At 40.1% G+C, this 21977-nt stretch overlaps 1 protein-coding gene across 2 annotated transcripts in view; it reads left to right on the top strand.

Annotated features, from left to right (window-relative positions):
* LOC139625079 (hemicentin-1-like) overlaps positions 1-21977 on the top strand; it is a 49685-nt gene that overhangs the window by 15423 nt on the left and 12285 nt on the right. Inside the window, exons 6-11 of one of the 2 annotated variants that reach the window (XM_071484680.1) lie at positions 3052-3369; positions 3515-3775; positions 3960-4262; positions 11497-11610; positions 11721-11769; positions 21061-21176. In XM_071484680.1, the coding sequence (XP_071340781.1) occupies positions 3052-3369; positions 3515-3775; positions 3960-4262; positions 11497-11610; positions 11721-11769; positions 21061-21176 (1161 nt within the window). Of the gene's footprint in view, positions 1-3051; positions 3370-3514; positions 3776-3959; positions 4263-10393; positions 10655-11092; positions 11411-11496; positions 11611-11720; positions 11770-21060; positions 21177-21977 lie in introns of both variants that reach the window. The other variant, XM_071484682.1, reaches the window with a different exon arrangement.

The raw sequence follows: 21977 nt of genomic DNA on the forward strand, positions 1-21977 counted from the left end.
ATTAATTATCTAGCGTATTTCAACACAATTTCACTAGAAGCTGTCATAACTCAAAAAGCTTAATGCAGACAGCTGCGTTGGTTTTCATCTGTTGAGCCAACACATTTGTTTTAAGAGTGAAGATTGACAGGTCGTGACATCGGTATGTCTGTAAAAAGGACCAGATTTGATAGAAACATATTTTCAGAATAAGGATGTCCTGTCTCTTTCACTTTCAAAAAAACAAAAATGAAAGAAAGTTCCGAAATAATGCCCCCGCCCCAACTCCGTTGGTCATATGATTAGTTCTCCTTTTGTTTTTTTTACACAGTTAGGGTACAAATAAGAATCTGAGTCAGTGAATTCAGAGGCTGATGGAATGGGGTGCTGCTCTGTCATGTCTCTGCTGATCGGGAGTTTCCTGTGGATTGTGACTCCTGCCATGGGAGGTAAGTGAGGAGCTCAATATGATACACAGATGTAAAGTAAGAGCCCTCAGGGGCGACCTGGTGGCTCTTGAAAGAAAATATTGAACAATGATATTAAGATCTCATCCCTATGCATGCTTGCTCTCAAACCATCTTTGTTTAGGTTTTTATATGTGTTCCCAACACACAGAAAATCGAGCTGAAGAGTGATTTAGAATATAATAAGCGATATAGTCTGAACAAGACATCAGAGAAGTGTTTGGGCACGAATCAAAACTGAACAAACAAATTTATTTGGTTCCGCTAACTACTTCAAATGGTGTCCGCTGACCACACAGCAGAATACATCCACCGCTGACTGTTTTCAAATGTCTACAAGGAAAGTAATGTAGCCTGTGTTACAGTACAGGTGTTTTACAGTAGGCTATGGCTATCTGGGCAAAGGCTGCCCTATGCTGAAAAAAGTTCCTTAACATGAACCTGAACATGGACATCAAGCAAACTGTATGTGAAGACAGGAAGCAATAACTTCCACATTTCTAGTCACAAGGCTTTTACCAAGTAAACATCTACTTTTCACATGATGTACCACATGAAGTGAAATGTTTGTGTGTTGGTGCCAGTGTCAGAATCCCTACTTCCCCTAATGGAGATGAACTGAAATTACTAACCATGAAATCATTTCAGTGTATTTTTCTGAATGGTTCTCAATGGTCCTGATTTTGGCAAATTAGGCATGATGCAGGTTTGCTGCTCCAAGTATTAGAAAAAAGAAAAAAGTTTGCATGGGGGGAACAGACTCTGATTTTTTTTCTAACTTCAAAATAAAGTTGTGCTGCTTGTACCTGATGTGTTACAGACATTGAGGTGTCCTGTGTTTTCATGGAGAGCTGCATCTTACCGTGCAGCTTCCAGGGCGGCACTGATGTGGTCGTCCACTGGACTGTGACAGCAGGAGACCTTCCTGTCCACTCCTACTACCACAGCCAAGACCAGCTCACACACCAGGACCAGCGTTTCAGAGGCAGGACATCACTGTTCAAGGACCAGATCTCCAGAGGAAACGCCTCACTGCAGCTGACAGGGGTGGAGGTTCAGGACCAGGGCAGATACCAGTGTTTCACCAGCACCATCAGAGGAAACAAGGATTCATTTATCAACCTGAGAGTGGACGGTATGAGAAACACAGAGCACATACAGAAAACCATTTATTTCTTTATAAATGTACAATGACAAAGATGTTGTGAAAACAAAGATCCTTGAATATATGTATCCTTTTTTCTTGCAGCTCCAGTTGGTGAAGTCGACCTCCAGCAGGTAGAAAACAGGATCACCTGCAGCTCAGAGGGGATCTACCCTGAGCCTGAGCTCACCTGGTCCACCAGCCCCCCATCCTATGTGACCTTCAAGAGCAAAACTGAAGTCCAGAGAACTGAACAGCTGCTCTACAACATCAGCAGTTCTCTGATACTTTCAGATACTGATCTGAACTACATCTGCTCCATCAGCACTCGCAGCAACAGGAGGAGAGCAACTCTGTTTCAACCAAGTACGTGTTTTTCAAAACACATACAGTCACTCTGGATCTTTACTGAATCTACATGATAGTTCAGGCCTTAAACAGCTGCTATTTAATGTTCATCATGTTGAGGCTCCACAATCCTCAAAACCATATTTATTCTGATAAAACACATGAAAAGAATCACAGGAAAGCACCAACGGTTTGGTTGAATGGGTAGAAAACCACTCCGTCACCAATCAAATTAAAGACACTGGACTGACTCACTGTTCTGGAGGAAGTCAACACCAGATCAGTTTCTGACCATCAGACTCGAGTGACTCCCAGGACAGAGTTTAGCTCTTTACACTTTTATTTTTGTTTACTTCATCTGTACATCAATTATTTGTTCTGTTAATTAGTTCCATTGCTCTGCATAACATTTCAGAAATTCAGAATCTTGAAAAATATAATTTAGGAGTGACTTTTTTTCACTTTTGTGTGGTTTTGTGTTATATCACTACAGCTTCTCTCAGTGTTTCACACACTGAAGCAACAATCCCCTGCACTGCCTCAAACACCTCCCTAACAGGCTCCAGTCTCACCTGGAGATTCAACCACAGTCAGATCATCCTGACCCAGACCAGAGCTGACGTCCCCTACACAGTCTCAGAGGAGTGGAGGCAGCAGGTGAAGGGTGTGTCAGAGTCAGGCAGCCTCCTGCTACAGGACTTATCTTCATATCATGAGGGAATATACACCTGTGAGCTGAGAGATGCTGAGGAGACGCTGATAACCAACACCTTCCTGAGGATAGACGAAGGTAAGAGCAGGTCAAAGTAAGGGAAATCTGAACCGTTATCTTCCTGCTACTTTGCATTTGTGTGAGGATAAGTGAGCAACTGTTAGTTTATATGAGCATGAACTGTTATTATCTGTAATATCTGTGTTACCTGAAAAAAAAACCAAAACAGGAAACAGCATCATGAGGCATCATGGGAAAGTTCAAGTCACTGAGTGTTTTTCTATTTCAGGGAATTCAATCAATGTTCGAGATGTTATAGAATAAGTCAGTTAATTAAACAAATCAGATTTTTTTTCTAACGTCTTAATAAAGTTGTGCTGCTTGTACCTGATGTGTTGCAGACACTGAGGTGTCCTGCGTTTTCATGGAGAGCTGCATCTTACCGTGCAGCTTCCAGGGTGGCACTGATGTGGTCGTCCACTGGAATCAGGTGACAGCAGGAGACCTTCCTGTCCACTTCTTCTTTGACAACCAAGACCAGCTCACACACCAGGACCAGCGCTTCAGAGGCAGGACATCACTGTTCAAGGACCAGATCTCCAGAGGAAACGCCTCACTGCTGCTGACAGGGGTGGAGGTTCAGGACCAAGGCAGATACCAGTGTTTCACCAGCACCATAAGAGAAGACAAGTATTCATATATCAACCTGAAAGAGGACGGTATGAGAAACACAGAGTACATACAGAAAACCATAAATTTTGTGGTCAAGTTGATGAATTAGCGTTTTCTTTAACCTAAAAGTAATTGTGAATTCATCCATATGGAGCATCAAGATTTGTTTTTTGTTTTTTGTTTTTTTTGCAGCTCCAGTTGGTGAAGTCGACCTCCGGCAGGTAGAAAACAGGATCACCTGCAGCTCAGAGGGGATCTACCCTGAGCCTGAGCTCACCTGGTCCACCAGCCCCCCATCCTATGTGACCTTCAAGAACAAAACTGAAGTCCAGAGAACTGAACAGCTGCTCTACAACATCAGTAGTTCTCTGATACTTTCAGATACTGATCTGAACTACATCTGCTCCATCAGCACTCGCAGCAACAGGAGGAGAGCAACTCTGTTTCAACCAAGTACGTGTTTTTCAAAACACATACAGTCACTCTGGATCTTTACTGAATCTACATGATAGTTCAGGCCTTAAACAGCTGCTATTTAATGTTCATCATGTTGAGGCTCCACAATCCTCAATAATAATATTATTTAGTAGTAACCTATTTTCATTTTTTTGTGTGTTTTGGTGTTATATCATTACAGCTTCTCTCAGTGTTTCACACACTGAAGCAACAATCCCCTGCACTGCCTCAAACACCTCCCTAGCAGGCTCCAGTCTCACCTGGAGATTCAAACACAGTCAGATCATCCTGACCCAGACCAGAGATGACGTCCCCTACACAGTCTCAGAGGAGTGGAGGCAGCAGCTGAAGGGTGTGTCAGAGTCAGGCAGCCTCCTGCTACAGGACTTATCTTCATATCATGAGGGAATATACACCTGTGAGCTGAGAGATGCTGAGGAGACACTGATAACCAACACCTTCCTGAGGATAGAGAAAAGTCCAGGTGAGTCAGCATCAGGTGAGAAACTGTTAGTTTATATGAGCATGAACTGTTATTGTCTGTAATATCTGGATGACCTGAAAAAACCAAAACAGGAAACAGCATCATGAGGCATCATGGGAAAATTCAAATAACTGACTCTTTTTCTATTTCAGGGAATTCAGTCAATGTTGGAGCCATTATAGGTGGGGTGGTTGCAGCCGTTGTTGTAGCAGCGGCAGTAGTTCTCCTGGTGCTGTGCTGTAGAAAGAAAAAAGGTAAAATAATGTTCTGTTTGCACTTTGAAATTCATTTCTTGTTTGTTGTTTGTATTGATGATGTAAATGTAAATAAATTATCAGTTTTATAAAAGCACAGCTGCCCTGTGTGAACTACAGTGTGTAAGTTGAAATTTTAAAAGAAGAATATTATTGTCACCAACTTTGAACCTCTTTCCTACTTTTATGTCTAATTTATATTTACCACAGTCATTTTCGAGAGCATGACATTTTATCATGAGCATTTGTAATTTCTTTAATTTTTTTCCATTCAGTTGAAATCTTCAGTTGAAATAGCAGAAGCAGAGTTCAGCCAAACACATGATATGAAAACATGAAACTCTTTTAATGAAATGAGGATAAAATGTAGAATCAAGTGAAGGAATCATGATCACTGTGATGGTTTATTTTGCTCTGCAGAAGTTGTAATAAGTGAAAGATTGTTTTCAGTTTGCAGGACAGTGAAACATAAAGAACAAATAAACGAATCGACGCCTCTTCAGAATGGTAACATCCAGACCTACACCCCTCTGCCTCAGTCAGGTGTAGACTGTGGTCACATCGAGCTGACTGTATTAAAAGGCTGTGGGAGTGGAGACCACAGACAAGAAGTGGCAACAAAAAGAGCTGCAGACAAATGAACCTCTCTGCTGGAGACTGAAGGATTCAGTGATGCTCTACATTCATGTGCAGTGGAGGATGTCAGATCTTTCTTTGTGGTGGAAAACATCAGGAACCATGATGGGAGAGATAAGACGGTGACACCAGGCCGACTGAAGATCCTCAACAAACTTTTATTGCTGCTGATTACACAACAGACACACAGCAGCACCTCATCCTCCTGCTGGAGGGCGTGGTACATTAGCATGACCGCTGATACTCAGGTTTCTATTTTCCTATTATCTGTGAATGAAATTTCTCGTCAAACTGACAACAGACATTATGATTGTTGCTTTCAGTGTGTGGCCAGCAGAGGATGCTGTAACCTCATCAGTCATCAGTCGGTGAACACAGCGGGAACTGACTGTAAAAACCTGAGGGTTGATTCTCTCAACTTTTTCCTCCACTGTCTCTAATCTGCATCTTTAAACAAATGTTGATGTCCGTTATTGTTCAAGCTTGATAGTATTATTAAAGTATACGTACTCTCAGTTTTCAGTTTTTGTGACTCATACAATTTTACTTTTCATGAACAACTATAACACCTCAACAGTCACTGAAGTGAAGGCTCTTGGTTAGTTTGAGTCTTTACACCTTGTGGAGCTTTTGTGTTCTCTGATTTGTTGTATGTATTTAACAGTGTGGGCCCAGGATGTGTAAGCAGTAACACAAGATACAGACCAGGAAACATTGTGTCACCTCCACTTTGTCTTTATGCTCTGAAGACAAAAACATCAGTTTACTTCTTGTCACCAGTAAACAGATGTTGGTGTTTTGGTGGGAGCTTTAAAATGCCGTGAAGAGCTCTGTTAGAACCTTGATGATCTAGAACACATGATGAGAACGTTCCGGTGTTACATCATAACTGCAGAACTCTGACATCACAATGTTCACTGGAACCTGCAGCTGCAGAAACTCTGCATTTACACCCAGAAACCTGAGCTGAGCTGTGTCACCGTCGACATTTACTGAACAACAATGATCTCTGTCTATGACAAATCATTTCAGCATCATTAACTTGAATACAAAACAGTTTCAGCTCCAGTTTCAGCTGCTGAACATAACTGCTGTCTGTCCCCTTCAGTCTGAGCCCGAAGGAACAGGCAAAGAAACCAGGTAAGATTTTCTCATTGGACCTGGAGAAACTTTAGTTTTCCACTGAGCACTGTCTCCCTCTTGGCCGGCCGACTTCTCCCTGCTGTTAAAGTTTGTTGAGTTAATGCATCACAATTTTAATTATTTCTCATAACCAGGGAGCCACATTGATAAACACAGAACTTGTAATATAGTTTTATAAAAATACTAATAGGATGATTTTAGGATTGCAGTAGGTTTCTTGCCATGTTTTTTCTCTCAAAATACCCAAACAGGTTGCTCTGCTGTCAGTGTCTCTAAATTAACATTAGAATACTAAATTTCTATTGTAACATAACTAACTAACATGATTAAAAACCTCCACCCAAATATTCTCCTTAAGTTGCACCAAAATAATCTACAGTGAAACAACTGAATGAACTACATGTCTGTTTCTATGTTTCAGTCATTTGGACCAGAGCAGTTTGGTGCTGCCCTGTACGGTCCAGCTCAGTACAGACCGGCTGCAGTGCAGCTCCATCACGGTGCAGCGGCACAGGGCCTCAGAGACGCCCTGCACTCTGCCTTCAACCAGATCAAGTCTCTGAAAGAGGAGAATAAGTCTCTGGAGGAAAAGATCGACCTGCAGCAAAACGAATGGAGGCAGGTGGAGATCCAGAAAGATGAGCTCCTCGAAAGGAAAGAGCGCTGGGTGGGCACGGTTCACTCTGACATATAGTCAGACCCCGGGCACAGCAGGATGATAACCTACTGTTTTCCATTTGAACTGCTGCTTCAGTCGCTGTAGTGACATTCAGCCACGCAGATCAGGTTTTATTCACAGCAGTTATCAATCTGCTCGTGGAAGTTTGGTTGGTCGACTGACTGTTTTCTGCTTCGGTCCAACTGACCTCACAGGTGTTATTGTAGGCGTCTGTAGGTGACTGACACACATTTAGTCAATCACTTACTCATCATAAATAAATCCTCACACCCTCCCTCAGACTGAGTGGAGTCAGAGGATAACGTCCTTCTCTGCTCTCTGTTCTCAGTTAACCTCTGCTGTATCTGAAGCCAAACGTCTCACAGAAGTAAAGAAACAGGTCAGAAGACAGGATTTGTTTTTCCTTTAACTGGTTTTAATGATCCGTGTACATTCAGTGTATACAGCTCCTCTGCAGGTTTGTCAGTGCAGAGGAAGTGAGAGACATTAAACAGCTGATATTATTGTAAACCTGACAGAGGTTAAGGACACACCCAAGTACGTAAAACATTTTTCTGATTCTTGAGTCATGATCAAATCACAGTTGCATAGTAAGCACATGCCCTATGGCTTTGATCCACTGGCACTTCCACTGATGTTTTTCCCTCTTGTAATATTGTTGCTGCAACACACAGAGAGAACACAACAGCAGGATGACGACGGTCCAGTGTGTGTTGATCCTGACTTTACTGTGGACTTCTACCAGAGCAGGTGAGTGATCTCAGCTTATTCCACTCTAAACATGAACCACAGACATGTTTACACTTGGTACATTGTATTGTAGTGTCTGTTATTTTCATTCTGAAGAGAGAAAGCAAGAACACAAGGAAACATTAAGACAAATCAAATGTAAAACTTAAAGGTCTGTTCATCAAAAATAACAAAAAAGCAAATGGGGTCCAGGAGCTTTGGGGTCATGCGAGTGTTTTAAGACATTTTCCCTCAACACAACAGGAGATCAAGTGACTGACAGTTTACACATGAACATGTTCACAGAAATGTTGATGATGATCAAAAGTGACTTTATTTTACTGATTTGAGCACAACAAACTTTCATTCTTTGGGCCTGGAGGCAGAAATCTCATGGACAGATTTCTCAAAATATTGTTACATAACACTGAGACTATATGTATTCAGCTGCATATAATTAGAGTTCATGTGGAGAGACAAGTTTCTACTAATTGACTCTTGTGCGTCATTTCAGACAGACCTGAAAAATTCAGACTTTGCACCTATGGGAATTTTAGTTTCTCTTCTTCAGTAGTTTAAAATAAAGTTGTGTTGGTTTGGTTGATAACATGAGCTTGTATAGACTTGTAGAGCCACTGGTTTTAGATTGTATTTAATGTAAACTCACTTAATGAGGGTTAATGAGGGTTAACAGAACATCATCTAATATCGACACAAAGATACAAAAAACAAAGGTGTCTTATAACCGAAGTCAAAACAGTCAAGCAGTGAAGTCAAAACATCAGACAATAATCTGATGAGGAACAGACTGAATGTTTTACATATTTTTATCTCATAATTGATCATGCAGAACCTGTTTGGACACATTTGTAGTCACTGACACACAGTGAAACCTCAGCTAATCTCTTTTGTTTTCCACTAGGTAATTCAGTATCAGAAATCCAACCTCCTCGTTTCTGAAAACAAAATGCTGCATCATCAACAACCCAACCTGAGTCCTTCCAGAAATGAATCATTCAAAGCTGAACCCAATCAGTCCTCAAACTGACTGACAGGCCTTTCAATGCATTTCAAGACCTCTAAAAACTCTTAGCATGAAACAAACTCACAGACATACAGGATACAACCTGATGAGCCACTGTGAACTTTGTATTGCTTGGTTATTAAAGGTCAGAGGTCAGAGAGGGTCTGGAAAACAGTTTTCCATCTTTGCTAAAAATGTATTTATATAGACTTGAGGATTCTTGATTGTGTAACTTTTTTCTTTTCATTAATTTATTTTTTCAGACATCACAATGTAATATTATTCTGAAAGGTGATGAACAAAAACGTATTTTCTTGTTTATTGTTGTCTATTGTCAGGGACCAACATAAGGAAGTCAGTGAATATCAGCTAAAAGTCTATTATGTCTGTGAAGATAAATGATGGTCTTGTAACAGACTCTATGGACATTGTTCATCTTGATTGGTAGTTGCTGTATGTATAAAGTTCTTCTGTGTTCTCTTTTGTGTTTGGTCAGAGGACAGGGAGACACTGTCAGTTTAGGAAAGAAAGGAAACATTGTTCTAGCTTGTGTGTGAATGAAGAGACTCACACTCTTGCAGCAAAAGACATTGTCCTTCCTTTCCTGCAGTTTCTACAGTCTGAAACATCAGGCCATTTTCCCTGAACTGAACTTTGATAGATGTCTCTTTACCTGATGTGTTGCAGACTCTGAGGTGTCCTGTGTTTTCATGGAGAGCTGCATCTTACCGTGCAGCTTCCAGGGCGGCACTTATGTCATCATCCACTGGAATCAGCTGACAGCAGAAGACCTTCCTGTCCACTCCTTCTATGACAATCAAGACCAGCTCACATACCAGGACCAGCGCTTCAGAGGCAGGACATCACTGTTCAAGGACCAGATCTCCAGAGGAAACGCCTCACTGCAGCTGACAGGGGTGGAGGTTCAGGATGAGGGAAGATACAAGTGCTACTGCACTGACAAAATCACTGGATTTAATGAGGAGTCATTTATCAACCTGAGAGTGGACGGTATGAGAAACACACAGTAAATACACCTAAGACAAGCAAACACAAAACAGTTGTTCAGTTTGTTGATTAGTTAATACAGTCTCATACAACAGTACTGCAGTGACTCCTCCTTCATGGAGGCTCTGATGTTCAGTTTGTGTTGAAACTGTTTGTTGATTCAAATGTAGAATCATTCAATGCTGCAGATTGTGAGGTGTTGCTGCTGTTCAGCCTGCTCTCATTAACATAGAGAAACATAAAGCGAGGCTGTGCACCAGTTCTGCTATGAATAATATACATACTATTAAACACTTATATATTCCATACTAATATACAATATGTTGTTGATGCTCTGTTGCCACAGCTGCAAACATGGAGCCACATTGTAGAATTTGAGTGAATCAGCTCCAGAGAGAGATTTTAAAGCTGTTAAAAACAAGTTGGTCCGACTTAAAAATACTTATGTAGATAAGAGGAGAGACATTACACCTGTGGAATAAAGATAGGAATGAGACCTGAGGTGGTTCATATGACCAACTGCCCAGAAGATGTACATTTTCTCTTTAATCCATGCATAACATTGAAGATGTTACAGTTACCCTGATGTGTTATTCCACACATCACCACTTTGAAAGCAACTTTACATAAAGCGGATCCCTTTCATTTGTTTTTGCAGCTCCAGTTGGTAAAGTCGACCTCCAGCAGGTAGAGAACAACATCACCTGCAGCTCAGAGGGGATCTACCCTGAGCCTGAGCTCACCTGGTCCACCAGCCCCCCATCCTATGTGACCTTCAAGAACAAAACTGAAGTCCAGAGAACTGAACAGCCGCTCTACAACATCAGTAGTTCTCTGATACTTTCAGATACTGATCTGAACTACATCTGCTCCATCAGCACTCGCAGCAACAGGAGGAGAGCAACTCTGTTTAAACCAAGTATGTGACCAAGTACTTTTCAACAACTGTAGTAAAGTACAAATGTTTACTCATTTCATGCTACGTTATTCTTCTATTTTAGAACAAATCAGAGGAAAATATATGTCACAGAGAGGCTGTGACATTCAAACCATGAATAAACTGATCAGTCTAAACAGCCCAAAGTGAGTCAAGAAAACAGTCCCTACACCATTACACCACCAGCAGCCTGGACTGTTGATACAAGGTTGGATCCATAGATTCAAGCTGTTGACACCAGATTCTGACTCAAACATCTGCTGCCTCAGCAGAAATCCAGATCCATCAGACCAGGATATGTTATTTTTTGCTATGTTGACCCAAACTGTCTCAGGTGTGACCCTGTTTTAATCATGTAAGAATCTGGAAAAAATATTTAACTTTTTTCATGTTTGCATGTTTTGTGTTATATCATTACAGCTTCTCTCAATGGTTCACACACTGAGGCAACAATCCCCTGCACTGCCTCAAACACCTCCCTAACAGGCTTCAGTCTCACCTGGAGATTCAAACACAGTCAGATCATCCTGACCCAGACCAGAGCTGACGTCCCCTGCACAGTCTCAGAGGAGTGGAGGCAGCAGGTGAAGGGTGTGTCAGAGTCAGGCAGCCTCCTGCTACAGGACTTATCTTCATATCATGATGGAATATACACCTGTGAGCTGAGAGATGCTGAGGAGACACTGATAACCAACACCTTCCTGAGGGTGGAGAAAAGTCCAGGTGAGTCAGCATCAGGTGAGGAACTGTTATTATCTGTAATATCTGTGTGACCTGAAGAAACCAAAACAGGAAACATCATCATGAGGCATCATCTCTTTCAGAGAATTCAACTCATATAGGAGCCATTATAGGTGTGGTGGTTGCAGTCATTGTTGGAGCAGCAGCAGCAGCAGCAGCAGTCGTTGCCCTGGTGCTGTACTGTAAAAAGAAAAAAGGTAAAATAATGTTCTGTTTACACGTTTTTAATAATTTCTTTGTTGTTGTTTGCTGATTGTTGATGTTTTTGGGGGGTTTGTTTGTCTTTTTTGGACTCAAAACATCTCAGGTCATCGAGGAAACAACAACACAGGGTCAAACAAAGATGAAACACAAGAGTAAGTAAATCTTCTGTATCAGAAAAACATAGCTGCTCTGTGTGAACTGTTGTAACCAGTTTTCTACTGTTACATCTGATTTACATTTCCCACAATCTTTTTCTGGAGCATCGTGTAATTTTATTTAATTAATAAATCGATTAATTTTTCCCTCTCAGTAGAAATCTAGTTTGAAATGAACTGTTGATCTCAGTCAAAGTGAGAGTCAGACGACTGGAAGCAGAGTTTAACTAAACACATGATATGAAAACATGAAATGAGGATAAACTATAAAATCAAATGGAGGAATCATGATCACTGTGATGGTTTATTTTGCTCTGCAGAAGTTGATCTTTACACAGAGAAAGAATAAATAAGACATTGTTTTGATTTTATCTTTATATGTTTCTTGATGCTGAATTTTATTTCATTTCTTTGCAGGGAAATAGAGCTTAAAGAACTTAGAAATGAAGCAACGTCTCTTCAGAAAAGGGAAAACCCATCTGAAGGAAATGAAGACGCGTCAGAGCTCGATGTCCTGAGGAGTGATGAATCAAATGACTGAACATAAAGTAATTGTAAATGCAGCACCTCAATGCATTCATGTGAGGAGTCAACACAAACTTCATGTCTTCAGTACCTCAGCAGACGAAGGACTTTACTTTTTACTTTGTGGTTTTATCTTCACTGAAACTTGAACAACTTAAAACAAAAAAAAATAGCCAAACTAAAATGAACCAGCATTGAGCTGAAAGAATCTGAAGTTTGACTGGAGGCTTGAATGAGCAGTAACTTTCATACTGAAAACCTTCAGATCAGTGTGTTGGTGAACACATCCTCCTCTTTGCTCTGCACTGTTTCTACTCTACAATCTGCTTTGCAGGGATTTTTGAAGGAGGCAGACTCCAGCTCATGAAGAACAACATGTTGTTCCTGCTCTGCCTCATGTTCTGACGCTTCATTCAGACTAAACAGTGAAGGAGAAGGAATAAAAATATAAATACTCAGAGACAGAAGAACAGGAACAGAGGCAGCTCTGGTTTGGACCAAAGAAGTTTGGCTTCCAGCTGGTTGTTATTTATCATCTGTTGTTCTACTATGGTGCTGAGATATAGAAACTTTTGAAGCTAATACTGTACAATTTCACTGCTGAAAAAAGTTTTTTAAAAAATGCCACTTTACACACCTTGAAATATATTTTCTTCCTCTGCAGGTGGTGATTGGTTCAACAACACCATTTTCTATTTAATTTTCTATTTTCTTGTACTAGTTTGAAGTGGGCGGAGTTCAATGGGAAAAGTGATGTCACTGCTTTAAAGAACCAGTCTGACTTTTAGTGATGTAGATAGTAGTATAGTACAGTACAGTAAAGTATAGTATAGCATAGTATAGTATAGTATAGTATAGTATAGTATAGTATAGTATAGTATAGTATAGTATAGTACAGTATAGTATAGTATAGCATAGTGTAGTTTTTGGCAGGAATCACATGTTTCACAATCAGTCTGCATCTGAAACATCCAGGTTTCATTGTGGGGTTGCCAGGTCTGTTCACTGTAGTGACTGAGGCTGCTTCATCAAATCGAAGGCAGCTGCTGGGGACTGTACCTGGCAACACCTGCTGCAGCTGCAGATGTTGTGCAGAGGTGCTGGATGGACTGTGGTTTTCTGTGTTTGTAGTAAACTGGTGCTTCTGTTGCAAAGTTGTGTTTTGTGTGTCTGTTTTCTTTCTTTTTTTCCCTTTTTTATATTTAAAATCGATGTGAAACTCTTGTTTCTGTCCTGTTTGTATTTCATGGAAATTGTAAGGTACAAACCTTGTATCTCAACATTAAAAAGGGGGAAAAAAATTCACAAGAGTTTGAACATTTTTTTAAAAAAGCTTAAAATGTTTCTTTGATCAATCATCTCATACTGTGACTGAATAACAGTGATGTTATCTATCTATGATAGATAAATTATGTTTTATTATGTGGAATTCTACACTTTTTTATGTTGTGTTTTCACAGTCACTCCAGTGGCTGACTTGTTTTGTGTTTGATATTTTGCATGAACATATCTGCATATAAAAGATCATTCTACACTTTTTACTAGGCCTATAAAGGCCCCGGCAGCCCATCTGGTAGTAAGCAAGGAGCTCACTGCCAGCTCCTCACTCCTCGCTGTTAAACGCAGAATTGAGTGACATCACTTTTTTCCAACTGAAGTCCGTCCACTTTTGATAACACTGGAGACACAGAGGCTGTTTGACAGAGCCCCTCCTGAGAGAAGCTGAATACTACAGCACAGTCCAAAATACCTGAGGAAACAAGGAGGGAAAAGAGCTGCCCTGCTTTTTAAAACACCATGAAGCTGTTCAGGGCAGAATGCAATTTGAAACCTGTTACAATTGATCAACTGATCAATTGATATTTATCATTGATCAACCTGCTGTGCTGTTTTTTATTAAGTGATTAAATGACTCAGCGTGCTCATATGGACTTGGCAGCAGCGCGTCAGACAAGACAGGCCCTCATCTCGGACGACTTCACAGGGACAGGCAGGTCGTTACACCCCCCATCATACTCATCATGTAAGAAGAAACAACCCCAAGGTAACAACCCACGAGCCTCAAAGGAGAAGTGGTACAGCTAACAGATGGATGAATGGAAATATAAAGCTGTCCGCACCCTCTGCTGGCCTCACACTGAAAACACTGACCTTCATTTATGGAGTAAATAAATAAAAATAATAATAACAGAGGGGAAAAAAAACATTAAATGAAATTAAGCATTTGTGTTTTGTCTGTATCTCAGATTATGTTCAAGTTACAACACAAACATCTTTTAGTTTTGTTGATTTTTTAAAATTTTCATTGTTTTAAATATTTTTTTAAACGGGATTCCCTCCTCATCTGTGTAACCTGTGGTCCAGGGTTTGACTGGCTGCTCGTAGAAGGTTCTTTTACATGCAGATATGTTTATGAAAATATCAAACACACCTCTAGTGAAGAACAAGTCATTTTTCAGGGTGGATGTGAAAACACAACACAAAAAAAGTGTAGAATTGCATTCACACAATAACACGATGGCTACAGAATGTGGTGATCGGTCAAACAAACAAACATTTTGAGCTTTATTAAAAACTGTTTAAACTTCAGTGAGAAAAATATTTTTTCTCTTTTGTTCTTGAAGGTCACATAGGATGGGGGGCTGGTGGACCAGGTGAGCTAAGGCTCAGGGTAGATCCCCTCTGAGCTGCAGGTGATCCTGTTCTCTACCTGCTGGAGGTCGACTTCACCAACTGGAGCTGCAAAAAAAAAAAAATCTTGACATTACTCACTCAGTTTTGTATGGATGACAGTTTTTCATTGGAAGTGGAAAACTTCAGTATGTCCCAAACATTTGGACACTTAGTATGCTCATATAGCAAAAGTAGAGAAAACTAAGTGTTTTAAAAAAGTACAGTAAGTAGGCCTGCTGTTGTTTGAGTGCTATTGCTATTGTCTCATAATGCAATGCAGAAAAAAAGCAGACAAGCTTCTCACTCAGAAAATAAGTTGTGGTTGCACCTCCTGGAAGATTATGAAAAACAATGCCAATGAGGAAGTAGTTCCTCAGTTTCTGATGGGAAGAAGATCTGACCTCATACTCAGCATTAAAACAAACTTTTCATTCAGACTCTGGAAAAAATATCATTTACTTTTTTGATTTTTGTCAGTTTCTTTTTGAAACATAATTTAAGCCTCTATAAATGGGTCTGACTCAACAATCCTCACTGCCACACATGTTTTTAATAATAAAAAATTATCCTTCTCCGGCTTTTTTTGGAGATTCAACCAGTCAGATCATCCTGACCCATAAAAAAACAACAAAACTAAAAGATGTTTGTGTTGTAAATTGGACATAATCTGAGCTACAGAAAAACACAAATGCTTAATTTCAATTAATGATTCTTGTTTCCCCTCTGTTATTTTTATTTATTTATAACTTTACTCCATACATGAAGGTCAGTGTTTTCAGTGTGAGGCCAGCAGAGGGAGCTGTATCCTCCTCAGTCACACAGGAAGCACTGACTGTGAAACCTGTGACTGTGAACCGAACTCCTTCCTCCTCTGTCTCTAATGTGCCTCTTTGTTGACGCACAAGCTTGATATAAATATCAAAAATATAGAGACTCTCCGTCTGCATGTAAACCCCACTGAAGATATGTATAGGTCTAAATAAAATGAATAATGAAATAAACACTGCTGTATCTATTTTTTTCTGTCTGACTCAACAGTTGACATTGAAATCTCAAGCTGGGACATTGATCCTTTTCTCTAATAAATAATAACATGTAGATTTGATCTGTGAGACCATCGATTCTTTGAGTGTCATCAGTCTCTGAGAGATCCTCAATGTATGTCATAAGGTTAGCTCAGCTGGTCCACCTTAAAGATTTAGTCCACCTTAAGGTGCACCCCTCATTTGTTTATGAAATAATTTGTTTATCTTCAGGATCTCCTTGTCATGCTATCACTTCCTGAATTTCTTCCTTGCTGCATGAAAGATGACAGACCAAGTCTTCAAACCTTAATGTAAGTATTTGTGATGTAGAACTTCCCTTTGCACAATGTGTTTTTAATGCATGGTGCATATTACTTCTTGATGCGTTACTCAGTTTAATGTTGGAGCTGATAACGGTGAAGTTATTTTGCATTGATAGTCTGAATCAGTAGTGGAGATAAATTATGACGTACCATAAAATGGATTTCAGTGAAGTACAAAAAGCTCAGAGCCGAGCTTAAGTGTTGGTTGTACTTGAGTAAATGATATTAATAAAGATGACGATAGAAATGACAGGTTACTTTGTTTATTATATTGTGTGTATATTGTATACTTACAGTATATTGTGTGTATTGGTGGTGATAACTGACTGACAGCCTGTTGTTTGTTCTGGTGCAGTTGCAGCCTCCTTGTTTACACACCATCTGTCAGGAAGGCTTCATCAGACAATGATCCAGGTTAATATGCTGGATCACGTACACTCTACAGCATCATACAGTGAGCTACAACCAGTCTGTCAGCCTTGGTCTATATTTCCATATTCAAATCATTTTTTTGTGTTTCTGGTACAGTGCTGCTCCCTCACTTGAAACCTCTCAGGAAGATGACAGAGGCTGAGCGTGAAGTGTTTCTGGTGTTTGCGGCGTCTCTGTGGATGTTAAATCCTTCAGGAGCAGGTGAGTGAAGAGTCTCTGCAGCTGCTGCCACCAGGACAAAGCAAATATTTACTTAGTTTCTCAGTTTCATTATGAGCCAGTCTATGGTCATAACTGTCAGCATTTTTGTCCATTTTTTTGGCAGACCAGATCTGTGTCATCTTATAAATCTTTGCTTAAAAGTTATTTTTAACCAAAGTGTTGAGGCATTTTTCAACAGATTCTTGATCTGAAGTCGAAGTTCAGGTGTTTCAGTGATTATGTTTGAGAGCTGTATCTATTAAGACCAGTCTGTCCTAAAAGAAGCTCACCTGGATTCTATCCTATAGTGAACACTGCAGGATGTGTCTTTACCTGATGTGTTGCAGACACTGAGGTGTCCTGTGTTTTCATGGAGAGCTGCATCTTACCGTGCAGCTTCCAGGGCAGCACTGATGTGGTCGTCCACTGGATTCAGCTGACAGCAGGACACCTTCATGTCCACTCCTACTACCACAGCCAAGACCAGCTGGCACACCAGGACCAGCGCTTCAGAGGCAGGACATCACTGTTCAAGGACCAGATCTCCAGAGGAAACGCCTCACTGCAGCTGACAGGGGTGGAGGTTCAGGATGAAGACACATACAAGTGTCACACCAGCATCATCAGAGGAAACAAGGATTCATTTATCAACGTGAGAGTGGACGGTATGGGAAACACACAGTAAATACACAGACCCATTAACTTTGTTGTTGAATTGGTGAATTAAATATTCATAGCATCAACATCCTCTTTTTTGCAGCTCCAGTTGGTAAAGTCGACCTCCAGCAGGTAGAGAACAGCGTCACCTGCAGCTCAGAGGGGATCTACCCTGAGCCTGAGCTCACCTGGTCCACCAGGCCCCCATCCTATGTGACCTTCAAGAGCAAAACTGAAGTCCAGAGAACTGAACAGCTGCTCTACAACATCAGTAGTTCTCTGATACTTTCAGATACTGATCTGAACTACATCTGCTCCATCAGCACTCGCAGCAACAGGAGGAGAGCAACTTTGAGGCAACTGTGTGAGGATTGCGTTACCTAAACCCAATGAATCAGGTTGATCTTTTTCTCTGGCTGCTCCCACCAGTTAGGTGGAGCAGTGGAGTGGTTCAGATGCACACAGTCATCTAGAGAAATGAACAACTTCAACTCTATTCTGTTGTTCCAATAATTTTCAACTATTTGACAGAATCTGTAACCAGATCCACATAAAAACATTTTATTACATTTTTGTTTGTTTTTATGTTCAATAATTACAGCTTCTCTCAGTGTTTCACACACTGAAGCAACAATCCCCTGCACTGCCTCAAACACCTCCCTAACAGGCTTCAGTCTCACCTGGAGATTCAACCACAGTCAGATCATCCTGACCCAGACCAGAGCTGACGTCCCCTACACAGTCTCAGAGGAGTGGAGGCAGCAGGTGAAGGGTGTGTCAGAGTCAGGCAGCCTCCTGCTACAGGACTTATCTTCATATCATGAGGGAATATACACCTGTGAACTGAGAGATGCTGAGGAGACACTGATAACCAGCACCTTCCTGAGGATAGGGAAAAGTCCAGGTGAGTTAGCATCAGGTGAGGAACTGTTATTATCTGTAATATCTGTGTGACCTACAGAAACCAAACATCAGAAAACACCATTATCACGGGAAAGTTCAAGAGACCCACTGTTTTTCTATTTCAGGGAATTCAATCAATATTGGAGCCATTATAGGCGGGTTGGTTGCAGCCATTGTTGGAGCAGCAGCAGTAGTTCTCCTGGTGCTGTGCTGTAAAAAGAAAAAAGGTAAAATAATGTTCTGTTCACACTTTTTAATTCATTTGTTGTTGTTTCTTGTTTGTATTAATGATGTATTGTATTGTTTTGTTTTGTTTTGGGGTTTTTTTTTGGATTTAAACCATCTCAGGTCAACAAGAAAACAGAGAGTCAAACATTGATGAAACCCAAATGTAAGTAAACCTCTATTAGAAAAGCACTGCTGCTCTGTTCAAACTAGTGCATCAACATGTTGAAAGAGTTGTCATGAAGTAACAATCAGTTTTTATATTACTTTACATCTTATTTGTATTTCCCCTGTCATTTTCCAGAGCATAGTGTCATTTATTTAATTAATACATCAATTAAAGCTTTTCCCCTCAGATGAAATCAGGTTTGAAATGAACTGTTGTCTCAGCTAAAACGATGATCTCAGTCAAAGTGAGAGTCAGACTCTGAAACTCTGCAGAAGTTAGAGGAATGAATAAGGGTTTGTTTGGATTTTACCTCTTATATGTTTCTGATGCTGAATATTTATTTCATATGTTTGCAGGGGAACAGAACTTGAAAAACGTATAAATGAAGAAACATCTCATCAGAATAGTGAAAAATCATTTGAAGGAAATGAAGACTGGTCAGAGCTCGTTGTCCTGAGGAGAGATGTATTCAGTGACTGAACATAAAGTAATTCATGTCATATGGACAAACAGTGGAAACAGACAACTTTATATTTCCATTCATCCATCTATCAGCTGTACCACTTCTCCTGTGAGGGTCACAGGGTGTTGCTGGAACCATTTCCAGCTGACATTGGACTGCTTCATTCTTTATTTATTCACCTCATCCGCAACATTTAATGTAAATAGTCTACTGTTAATATTATTGTGTTATCCTGCTGTTTATTCAGAAAATAAAGAAACAAACATTTTCACATCTAATATGGTGAAAGAAGTTTCTTTTAACTTGACTCATGTTTTTCACATATTCTGGACCTGCAGCTTCACTTTGAAACTTTGGACAGAAAGTTGACAATAAAATCTAAAACCTTTCTCCTTCCATCAAAATATATTATTTTTTGTTTCCTTCTACACAATGACTATTACTCTTGATATCTTTTCAATTTAATTAATTTTGGAAAATCCTTCATATCCTCAAAAATAAATTCAAAGAGAGCAGTGTTTGCTGTGTTTTTTAAGGACATTGAAAATTATAAAACCACTATCTCACCCTCCTTTAATTACACAGCTGTCAAAACCAACAAACCTGTGATTTTACACATTTTAATCCTGATTTCTCAGTCCCTGTGTTCCCTGTCTTTCTTTTTTCAGTTCTTGTTTTCTCCTTGTTCTAAGTGTCTCAGCATCTTCAGTCTTGCTGTTTTACAGTATTGTCACTAGTTCTTTGTTCTACCATTCACTTAAATTTTATTTGTATAGATTGTGCCAAATCATAATATACATTATCATTATAGCTTAGTTTATTATAGAGAAAAGAGAGAAGGGAAAAGCCCAACAGTTCCTACGAAGAGCAGCAGTTGGCGACAGGCGGGAGGAAAACAGGAAGAAACCTCCAACGGAATCAGACTCGGGGTGGGGGGGGGGTTATTGATTCCTGGCTGCACAAACACTGAGGCGTCGAGCTGCATCTGAAAATGTATTTTCATATCCATTAACCTACTGAGTTTGTGTTTGAGCTATAACAAGTCGGACAGCAGTGAATAATTGTGCATCAAGTTCCCAGAACCCTCAGATAGTGTAGTGCACCAGAATCAAGAGAAGGAACAAAGGAAGCTGCAGCTCTCATGTGGACTCTGCATGCGTCCGGGGTTTGGACTGTGAATAACATGTAAGTTGCTTTGTTTAATGGTTTCCAATTGCATTCTGCCCTGAACAGCTTCATGGTGTCTTAAAAAGCAGAACAGCTGTTTGTTTCCTCAGGTATTTTGTGCTGTGCTGTAGTATTCAGCTCCTCTCGGGAGGGGCTCTGTCAAACAGCCTCTGTGTCTCTGTGTGAAGTGAAGACTGAAGTTCAGCTGATTCTTCTGTCCATGTTCATCAGCACCAGCGACGACGTTCACACTGTCGCACTGATTAAAAAAAAAAAAAAGAAAGTTAATCCGTACATGAATTTAAGCTTCGCGTCGCTCCCTTTCTCCACACAGTGATTCATGTCTTATATTTGAATGCATTTTGATTTATTAGATTGTTCCCACTAAACATTTTTCAATGGATTCCTTTTTTTTTTTTTTTTGAGGTTACATTAGGACAAGCTTTGGTGTGTGTGTCTGTGTTTTGGTGACTCTTTTTTTTTTTTAATGGTTCCTTTTTCTTGTTGAATGTATTGTTCCATAAGGTACATCAGCTCACTTGCTCCCTGGACAGTGGTCTTTATGCAGAGGATGACCAGGGTCAGCTGTGACCTGACTTCACTGCTTCTCTCCGTCCTGTTGTGGACTCTTGCAAGAGGAAGTAAGTGAAGTGTTTACAACCATCATGCTGTAGTTTAATATTAGTCTACATGTTCATCACTTCACTTCATAATAAAAAATAGACTGGGTGATGTAGGCCTTCAAACTATTGTTTCATTGTGTTCAGGAAGGTAAGTGACTCAAAATGAGCCAACACAGAGTAACATCTCTGAAACCCTGTTTTATTCTTTGGTCAAGAGTAAAAACATGTGACTGATTTGCAGCAGCTGCTTTGTGTAAAATGCTTTGCACTGTAAAACCTTGATCTGAATTAAAGCCAGATGTCGACATATTCGGACGTGTTTGGTAAAAGTGAAACTTCAATCTTGCCATAAATCTTGTCTTTCAAGTGTCTTGTTCAAACTGCTCCTTATCCGGCCTTTATCATGTCACACCAGAGACAGATGGGAAAGAACTACTGTCCAATGATTTTACTGATACCACCAGTCAACGGTTTTGCAGCTGCAGCACTGGTTGGCAGGAAAAAAAACATGAAAGATAGAGGTCAGCAGGTTCATGTTATTTAGGTCAGTTTTCTGCGCTGGTTTGTACAGAAAGTCAAGTGTTTTCACTTAGTAAGCTTCAACTTAATTTACAGAGCTTCTGTCTTATGCAGGGATCCAACGAAGACAGAAAAGCTACAAAAAAAAAACAAAAAACATTATATTGGTGCTTTATTTACTGCTATAGCATCCAGTTTGAAGTGTAATATTTTATTTGAAGTAAGCAGACAAAGAGTGGGCTGTGAAATACCCGGGGCCATGTTAATGAAACATCCTGAAGCTAAAAGTAGCCTCTAACT

This window comes from Trachinotus anak, unplaced genomic scaffold, assembly GCF_046630095.1.
Source record: "Trachinotus anak isolate AG129_WGS33_773 ecotype Australia unplaced genomic scaffold, CSIRO_AGI_Tana_v1 ptg000009l, whole genome shotgun sequence".
NCBI lineage: Eukaryota > Metazoa > Chordata > Actinopteri > Carangiformes > Carangidae > Trachinotus > Trachinotus anak.